This window comes from Chamaea fasciata, unplaced genomic scaffold, assembly GCF_029207755.1.
Source record: "Chamaea fasciata isolate MVZ Bird 193981 ecotype frontalis unplaced genomic scaffold, bChaFas1.0.hap1 SCAF_21, whole genome shotgun sequence".
Taxonomy (NCBI): Eukaryota; Metazoa; Chordata; class Aves; order Passeriformes; family Sylviidae; genus Chamaea; species Chamaea fasciata.
In genome coordinates, this window is record NW_027094106.1 from 333,801 (window position 1) to 343,559 (window position 9,759).

Consider the following 9,759-nt stretch of genomic DNA (forward strand, 5'->3'; position numbering starts at 1 on the left):
GCTGGGGAAGGGGCTGAGCCTGGAGAAAAGGAGGCTCAGGGGGGACCCTGTGGCTCTGCACAACTCCCTGACAGGAGGGGACAGCCGGGGGGGTCGGGCTCTGCTCCCAGGGAACAGGGACAGGAGGAGAGGGAACGGCCTCAGGCTAGGCCAGGGGAGACTCAGGTTGGGAATCAGGAGGAATTTCCCCATGGAAAAGGTTGTTGAGCACTGGAAGGGGCTGCCCAGGGAGGTTTGGAGTCTCCATCCATGGAGGAGTCCAAGGAAGGGCTGGATGTGGCACTCAGTGCTCTGGGCTGGTTAAGAAGATGGAGATCGGGCACAGGTTGGACTTGATGAGCTTGATTAGGTTTTTCTAATCTAAATGATTCTGTGAATATACCTGTGATTCTATGTAAGCCAGACCTGTGTCCAGAACATTCTTTGGCTCTGGTTCGTAGCTAAACACACCAGCAGAAAAAAGTAAGTCACATCAGGGCTGGTGGGCATCCTCTGACAGAGAAGGCAGAAGGCTGGACTCAGAAATCAGGATCTGCAGGTCCCAGAGTGTGTTTGAGTTGAAAGATATATAGATTGTGCTAAAAATCATGAGGTTATCATAAAATTGTCTCAGAATTTCAGAATCAGTAAGGCTGGAAAATCACTCCGAGATCACAGAGTCCATTAACCCAGCACAGCCAGGTCAACCACTAAACCATGTCCCTAAGCACCAGATATACACATTTTTGAACACTTCCAGGGATGATGATTCCATCTGGGCATGTCAAGGATATTTGGCAGCCTACTCCTGCTGTTTGCCTCTAGTTTCTGAGTCCCCAGACACGTACCTCTCACTCAACCCTGAAAAAAAAATCTTCCTCAGCTTAAAAGGAAGGCTAAATATGCCGAAGATACCACCAAGCCCCATAGACACATGTAAGGTCTTTAATTCCCCTCTCCCAAAGCTGCCTTGGTTTCTGTGTGTTGTGGAAGAGGTACCTCCCAAATCCTCCCCATGGAAGAGGAAGAAAACAGCACCTTCACTTGAGTGTGTTCCAGGGGAATGTGGCAGCCCTCAAACCCCAAGGCAGCCACTTCCCAGGCAGCACGGCCACAGGCTTGGGATCAATGCCTCCGCCTTTTTGGATCTGAACAGGGAAAGGTGGTTTTAAGCAGGCAGCAATGATCACAGGAAAGGTTCAGCTCTGCCTGGGGTCCGGCTGGTGGGACATTCTCAGCAATATGATTGCACAGAAATGTCCAGCAGTCCATTGTGTATCTGTCCCCCTGGGTGGCACAGTTCTCTGGGAGGTGCACAGCAATATTCCCCTGGGAAGCTTCTCTCCTTGTTGGATGTTTTGCCTGTCTCTGGTATGTCAGTGTTGCAATCCACAGTTGTCTCTGCTGCCAGACCGTCCTGTGGTTGCCATGGCCTCCCCTCAGCTGTGGCACACACAGCTGGAGCTGGAAGATGGGATTGCTAATGGGAAGCTCTGTTCATCATTCCCGATATCCCCTGGTAGGAAGAGAGCATGGAGTCACGGACCTGCTCCGTCAGCTTGGGAACATCATCTGGGCCCAGGCCCAGCGTCTCCACTTCTGGCAGGATCTGGATGATCATACTTCCTGGAAGAAGGTGAGATGGGGGGAGAAAAGACAATACATGAGTGGTATAGAAGAGCCGGAGGCGGTACAGCAGCAGAGTTGGTGCCAAACAAGGAAATGCCCTCATTCCCACACTGGTGGTGTGGGAGCCCAGCCACATCCCAAATGCACACAGCAAAAACCCAACCTGGGCTTTTCCCATCCACAGAGAGAGCAAGAATCATAAATATGGAAACAGGTGAATGTCTCCTCCAACACTATGCAATGTTTCATATAGGATGAGTTTTCACAGTGGAAAGATCTCATGGTCTGCCTAGATCACGGGTAAAGAGACAATGTTTAATACAACACATCCAAACTGGCTGTTCTCTGTCTATGTATAGCAAATTTAGTATGGTCTCTCCTTCCAGAAACACACTTTGGGATGAGAGAAATTGTGGCCAGGATTCCCTGGTATGTCTGATTTGTCTGGGGGAGCATCTAAGCAATGGACTGGTGTAAACTGGAAGAACTTAGTGGGGAGCTGCCATCATGCTCTTCTGTTCTGGCAACAAGAGTCCCCTGTTTTGGCCCAGTGGAGACAAGATAGTGCCTGCACAAACAGAAACCTGGGAATCTGGGGAGAGTCTGTGATGTGTTGTAATGTTCTTGCATGACTTTACACGTGTGCCTGGAATGAGATCCAGCAGTGCCAGCAGCAGAGCTGTGGGAAGGAGGCAGAACAAGCACAGAGAAGAACTTCACAAAAGAAAAGGGTTTGTCATGTTGGATGGGGCTTGGAGCAATCTGGTCTAGTGGAAGGTGCCGTTGGCCATGGTCAGGGGTGGAATGAAATGAGCCTCAAGTCCCTTCCAGCCCAAACCTTTCTGTGATTCCATGACTCTGTGTTACCTGCCTGCACATCTTACACCCAAAGCCAGGCTGGTACCTCACTTCACTTGCTCCTACTGAAAGAGAAGGGTGATGACAAGGCTGTGCTGAAAATTCAGGTCTCTTGGGAACAGACTTCCAGCAAGCACCAGGCATGTTCCATGAACAACAGCGTCCAACATCAGGCACAGAACTGTGCTTTCAAGAGGCTCCTCAGCACACCCAGAGTCACTGTCGACACACAGAGCTGTCCTGACCCACAGACCTGCTCAGTGTGCAGGAATCTTGACCACCATCTTCAAAATCAGCTCTGGCAAAACTTCCAGGTGGGAAAGTACAAGAAAAGCTAACTAGGGTTCTTTCTTACGAGTGCAGGTCCTGCCTGTTTAACAGCCATTTGGAAAAGGGCTCAGAGATCAGCTGAGCATGGAATTAGCTAACCATGAATTCCCAGGGTGACTGAAGTTGTATATAGGCAAATGTACATGTAACTGCAAAAAGTTTCCTAAAAAGCTCAGGGAATTCTTGGAATTGCCATCCTTGGAGTTAACACAACATTTTCTGGACTGGTCACAAAGCTAATTCATCTGTCTTAGAATTGGCCTTGCTTAAAGCAAAAATGTTCATCTGCTTCAAAGATCCCTCCCCAGGAGTATTTTCTCTGATTTCCCAGATCAGGGATGTGAAGGGAAGACAACAGGCTGGCAAAACCCCAGCTCATGGTCCTATTGGCCTCAGGTGGGGGAACACTTTCAGATCCAAAAGACAGATCCCTGTGTGAATAGGGAGAGGATAAAACCAGCAGGTGAAGGATGACTGGAAACAGGCAATTCCATATTTATCATTTGCTCCACTCTCTTTCCAGGTGTCTGCCTGCAAGGGAATGACTACACCCAGGCACAACAATGGGAGGAATGAGAATTTCAGATGCAAATCCTCTCCTCAGGGAACACCAGGGCTAGCATGGGAAAGAGTGGGAAGTGCCAGAAGTCCATTTTAATGTGGGCGGCAGCTAAGGGAGAGAAGGAACAGGATGGGTTACTTTTCTCAGTTGGAATTTGTACCATTTTTTCTGCATTTTCCTTCTGAAGTCCAAGATTTGTGATATTTTTTCCCCTAAAATTTTATCAGTGGCCAGTAGAAATTTTTGTTACCATAAATGTTTCCTAGCTCTTCATGCACCTGCAGATCCAAGGGCAGCGTGGGGCAGGGGGGTCAGGGGCAGGACCTGCCCCAGGACTCTGCTGCTCCTCCAAGTTCTCTTGGACAAGTATTGGACAAGCAGTGAGAAATCCAAGGGGAGAGGGAAAAGTGATGCCTGAAATGTCCCATTTCTTTGCAGGAAGACAGAAACTTCTGTTTTCTGGGTGCCATCTCCATATTACACATGGTCCTCTGCCCACCCCAGTCATGGCACTAAGGACTGAGCTTTGCACCACCACCCAGACCATTCTTTGCCCCAGGTCTTCCTCACCTGGTGTAAATTTCTTCTCCTTCTGGTTGTAGAAGCTGTTGTAGGAAGACAACACTACAGGAATAATGGGGACCTGGAGGGGAGGCAGTCTACAGTGAATATACACATCTCCTTATCCTTCCTCCAAAGTTCAACTCATGTTTTCAGGTGAATCCTGCACCTTGTTGATAATTATCACCATCAGCGTCACAGCAGACACTCGGAGGATTATTTGAATATTTAAATCATTTAGCTGTATCACCCCGTGTCCTTGCTATTGGGTTTTGTATTTTCATCTCTGTATTTAGGCCAACAGCTGGGAATTGTCAAATTACTATCTACAGAGGCCAACTCAGCAGAAACTTCCCTGTGCAGGACCAGGGCTCTTGTCAAGGGTCCCCACTTTTATCCCAAGCTGTAACAAAGGTTTTCCACTTGTCACAGAAACAGACCCCTCCGGTGCCAACTGCAAACCCCCGAGGGCTCCTGGATATGTACTCAATCCATAGGGAAGCAAGGGACCAGGACCCTGGTCTGTGCTCCAGGGGCAAGAAGGTGAGTCTCACCTGGGCTTTCACAGCCAGCTGGAAGGCCCCACGTTTGAAGGGCAACATAGAGCCACCATGGTTGCGAGTTCCTTCAGGGAAGATCAAGACGCGCAGCTGCAGGAGGGAGAAGACATTAGGGTAGAAGGACCTCCAGGTACAATTCTAAGCCACTGCAGAGGGATGGTGCCCTGGGGCTCATCTCTATACCCCTGACCTCCGTTCACGGGCACAGAACACACTCTCTGTTCTCACTCTGTTCTGCTCAGTGCCCAGCCCAGAGACAAAGATCTCTTTCCACCCACATCCAGATTCCTGTTTTCCAGTGGCTCCTCACTGGACTCCTCCCCACTCACGTTGTCCTTGTGCAGGGAGTGTGCAACCTCTGTCAGGGTGGCAATGGACTTTTCACTCCTCTTGCGGTCGATGAAGATGACCCCTGCGAGCCAGCAGGCCAGGCCAAATGTGCCCATGTACAGGATCTCCTTCTTGGCAATGGGCACACAGCGCCTTGGCAATATCTCCATCATCACTGTGAGGGGACAGCAAGGACAGAACAAGTCATCATCTACACTCAGGGTCCTACTAGATTATGGGCAACAGCCCTCTGCTCTAGGAGATGCCATGCCTGAAGCTCCATAGAATCTCTGGGGAATTTGGGGGGTCTCCAGGCCATCCACTCAGGACAGGCATTGAAGAAGAGCAGCTATGAGAGGGTTGTGGTCAGCTGAGAGCCTTGCCCAATTCCTTTGGAGAGGGTGAAGCTGATGTAGCTTGAAAATTCCTCTGATCCCCTGGAGACCAGCCCTGGCTTGGGGCTGGCTGGTGAAGGGCTCTGTAGCAGCCACTCCTGCCCTTCTGCCTAGAATTCCATAGAAGCCATCCCTACAAACACCTGGGGTCAGGAGCAGGAGGCAGTATCACCACATACCCATGATGTCAAGGGAGGTCTGGTGATTCAACACCAGGACAAAAGGTTTCTTAGTCCTGAGGTTCTCCTTGCCCTTCACCACTATCTGAATGCCAAAGATGTATTTGAGTGGCCGGGTCAATGTGCGCAAAAACCTGGAAAAGAGGAGTGGAAATTAGCCAAAGAGATGCTGAAATTTGGGAACAAATTCTGCATCCAAACCAGCCCACCTCGCACACTGCTTCTGCCAGTTTCCCATAGACAACTTTGACCATGACTTACAGAAGAACAATTAGTGCCATCTGCAGTTAATTATTTAATTATAGAAGACAAATACACCTTGCAGGTTTCCCTCAAGCCACACATGACCAATGACCCAGCAACCACAGCTCCAGAAATTCCACGGATCAATCAAATAATAGAAAACATCCAGATTCACAGCACACCTTTGTACTCTGCCTCCCCACCTTGGTGAATACAGGCTGCAGTAAACCTGTGCCTAACCCTGCTGGCTGTGGAAAGAGAGGGGTTTGCCTCTAGGTGACATTAGGCTGCAATGCTGGGAGTCCTGTTTGAAGAGTTATTGGAAAAATAACATCTGAAAAAACTGGTCAGGCACCAAAGTCAAGAGGTGAAGAAACTTTCTCAAAGTAAAAGGCTGATGCTCAGTTAGGAGATAGGAATTCCCACTGAAGCATAAAATGGAATAGTAAATCCTGCTGCTGCAGCACTTCAGGAGGGTTCAAGCACTGTGGTGGTGTGTAGCAGAGTCATCTTCTTGTCCCCACTCAGCCCAGGTTCCTGATTGCCACCACCACTGATCACTCCCGGACACCCCATGCAGCCTCCAGGTGACACGATGGGCAACAATGGGATGGGCTGGGGGACTGCTAAACCTGGGGCACCAGGCTGTCACTGAGCTGATAGGGACACCAGTGCCCATGCAGGGGCCAGCACTGCACCATGGTGATATCTCAGGTGTGCACCGGCTCAGAGTAGAGAATGGGAAGAGCCCCTGGAGTGGCTCTCTCAATTCAAATTAGTAATAGAGTGCTCAGCCATGGGGGGAGGGAAATACACCTCCAAAGACCAGACAAAAGAGCTCTAGTAAAAATAGCAATATGCATTACATCCAGGTTGTTGGCATTACCTGCTCTGGCTAATCTATGTCACCTTTTACTTCCTTTCTTTCCATAATTTGTTATTCTTTTTATCAACTCCAAACCAGTATTAAAACTCACACCCCTTCTCTGAATTACAGAGTCCGTCATCTCCCCACACCAATATACAACCGATCCCTCCCCACCACACAACACCGCCAGGACCCTCCAAATCAAAGCACTGGACAGAGTGGACTCTATCAATGCTCAGGGCAGAAAGGAGCCATAGACAACTTACATCATGTTGTCCACGTTACGTCCACGAGGAATACTGAGGATGGCAACACCAATGCTTATGGTGAAGAGCCACAACTTATAGAAAGTCATCTTGCAAAAGAATCTGAATGCAGGTTTCACCTGGTAGAGGACTAGAAAGGCAATGAGCAGACAGGTAAAGGGGTAGTGAAGGAGAAAAAGCTCCATCCTTCCAGCCCGGAGTGTGTTGAGCAGAGCAGTGAACGAGTCACGAGCAGTTGGTGATGTAGAGCAAAGGTGAGACTCCCTCCAACAGCTATGTGTGGGTGGTGCAAAGCTGGAATGAGATTTGGGAGTGAGGCTTCAGCCAGGCTGTGCTCTCTGCTGGGAGCTGTACTCACGGTGGGAAGCTGGTTTAGCAACGGCACTGTGAGAGCCCCAGGAGGGCTGGATGGCAACAGGACAAACACAGCAGCAAAGCTGTCTGTGTGCAGGGGCTGTGGGGCTGACAGTGCTTGGAGGGCCCATTCAGGAGGTGCTGGGAATAGGAACCCTGAGGAATTTTAAGAAAATCTTTTGTGGGGAAGAGCGGGATGTATTGGACAGCACAAACCCTGCCCAGGGAAAATGTGGCTGCCTCATCTCTGAAAGTGTCCAAGACCAGGGTGGGGCTTGGAGCAACCTGGGATAGTGGAAGGTGTCCCGGATCACGGCAGGGGTGGAACTGGACAGGAGGAGAGGGATGTTCAAGTCCATTCCAGCCGAAACCATTCCATGATTCCATGATTCTGTGACCCCAGGCTGTCTCACTTTCTGCAAACATTGATCTTCACCAAGCAAGCTGGCTGGAAGATGTCCAGGAAATCAGAAATCAGTATTTTGGAGGGGAGAAAGGGAAAAACAGTGATCTGAGCAGACAGACCCTGTCATACACATCCAGGCACTTGAGGGACCAAGCAGAGCAGCCGAACATTCCGCATGCACAGTGGGACAAGTGGGAAAAGTGCCAAAAGTCTAGACAAAAAGATAAAACAAGAGCAGCAACTCCCCATGTTTTCCTGGCCAGAGGCAGGCACATGTCCAGACAGCATCTGCATAAGTAAGGAGTAAATCAGGAAAATGCAGGTATAACCTGGGACTGCTCCAACTGCCTTTCACCTCCTAAAACAACTGTGTGAAAAGGAACTTTGCAATAGCTAGAATGACTGGGCTGAAAAACAAATGTTTCATGATTCATCATCTTAACACCAGGCCTTGATCTAGCAGCTGGCACTTCAAAGGAGTGATGACTCTCAATTCGAGCCAGGACTGAGAGCTACAGATTCTCAGAAGGGAATAGCCCAAGGACCCATTTAACCACGATGCCCATCACCTACAACCTAAAGAACAAAGTCAAATCCTTGAGGACAGTAAAATGGGCAAGACTCAGTGATATTTCCTGAAGAAACTGAGGAAAGACATAATAAAATAGAAAGGCATTGCCTGTGCTCCCTGCTCCTCAGGCTTAGCCAGGGACCCTTCTTCTCCTGATTTTCACTGGAAAACTGGAAAGAGGTGACTGCAGCCTCACTTCTCAGATCTCCCAAGGCTTCCTTGCAACCACAGGAGAGGCAGCCAAAGCAAAGAGCTTCTCCAGAGCCTCTGAACTGTCCCTGCACCAGCACATGGACGCTATAAGAGCCCCATGTGTGCACACTGGGCCCCTCTGAACTGGTGCTTGCAGAGACCAGGTCCCTGTGGGAGCCAGTGCTTAGAGAAAAACCATGGCTTCTTTCTGCTTCTCAAGGTTTGATCCAGCAAACACTTTCCTGTCAGCCTTTCCTGTATCTCATCTGTACAAAATTACGGCCTTTTACAACTGGGGGAAGGTTGATTTGATGCTCAGCTGGTTCATCATGACCTACCAGAGAGAAGTTCCTAAAACGTAATGCCAGTGAAAGGAGTGGAATAGCTGTCCTGAAAGGATGGCCATGGTTTCCAAACCAGGGTGGCTGTTGTCGGGCTCCTGCTGTAGAAGAAACCTTTGACACAACTCTACACATAGAAACCCACCCAGAATGTCAGGGACAAGGAAGTCTGCAAGTTCACAACAGTTCACAGACCACTGAAAAGGTTTATTTTAAGTCACTTTAAGCAATTTTCAAAGACTTCACAGAAATATTGAGGTTGGAAAAGATCTCCAGGATCATTGAATCCAACCTGTGACTGATCCCCCCACCTTGTACCCAGCCCAGAGCACTGAGTGCCATGTCCAGTCCTTCCTTGGACACCTTCAGGGATGGGGACTCCACCACTGCCCTGGGCAGCCCCTTCCAGTGTCTGAAAACCCTTTCCAATAAGTAATTCCTCCTGATATCCAACCTGAAACTCCCCTGGTGCAACTTGAGGCCCTTCCCTCTCCTCCTGTCCTTGTTCTCTGGGAGTAGAGCCCAGATTTCCCCCAGCTGCACCCTCTTGTCAGGGAGTTGTACAGAGTAAGGAGGTCTTTGATTCCAACAGCAGGTAAATGTCTCTGATGAGTATGGAGAAAGCCAAGGACATTCCCAATTCACCATGGACAGACAGGCAGCTCAGATCTAACACAACATTCAGGCTCCAAACCCACAAATACCAAAATCAGCAGCAATAATTTTCTCCTATTCCAAGGATCCCTAGCACCTGGATCCATCCTGCTTCCATTTCAGAAGCAGTTGGCTCTTGCCTAACCTGAAAAGTGTTTTCAGAAACTGCAGCTCTAATGAAGATCCCAGTCTCCTGAGGTCCACGCCCTGCTGACTCCCCTCTGCCCCTGGGTCTTTGCACCCTCTCCAGATCCTGGCTCAATTTAAGTGAATCTGAGATAGGGAGAAGAGGGACTTGCTCACACCATCAGCTTTTGTCACAAAGTTTTAATGACTCCCCCACTCCCCAGATCTGCTCACCCACACATTGGCCAGAAGACAGAGGGGAGCCAGGGAAATTGATCCAATGTGGTGGGAAAAGGCCAAGAAAATTGTCTTCTTCACCATATAAAGGCTCAGAAGGGGACAGACTGCTGTCAGC

General features: G+C 49.4%; 1 protein-coding gene across 1 annotated transcript; it reads right to left on the reverse strand.

The window, feature by feature from the left end:
• Positions 1-1,317: 1,317 nt before the first annotated feature.
• On the reverse strand, positions 1,318-6,945 carry LOC136299885 (1-acyl-sn-glycerol-3-phosphate acyltransferase alpha-like). The gene is made up of 6 exons (XM_066201889.1): positions 6,761-6,945; positions 5,384-5,517; positions 4,809-4,984; positions 4,474-4,569; positions 3,929-4,001; positions 1,318-1,605 (listed from the first exon to the last, which is right to left on the reverse strand). Exons 1-6 carry the CDS (start codon positions 6,943-6,945, stop codon positions 1,460-1,462), a joined length of 810 nt encoding a protein of 269 aa, XP_066057986.1. The 3' UTR covers positions 1,318-1,459.
• Positions 6,946-9,759: the final 2,814 nt, after the last annotated feature.

Excerpts from the sequence above, each read along its gene's own strand:
- LOC136299885 (XM_066201889.1), bottom strand. The coding sequence starts at position 6,945 with ATGGAGCTTTTTCTCCTTCACTACCCCTTTACCTGTCTGCTCATTGCC. Across the intron at positions 5,518-6,760 it reads CGTAACGTGGACAACATGAT|GTTTTTGCGCACATTGACCC; the intron begins GTAAGTTGTCTA and ends CCTCTTTTCCAG. Across the intron at positions 4,985-5,383 it reads GACCTCCCTTGACATCATGG|TGATGATGGAGATATTGCCA; the intron begins GTATGTGGTGAT and ends GTCCCCTCACAG.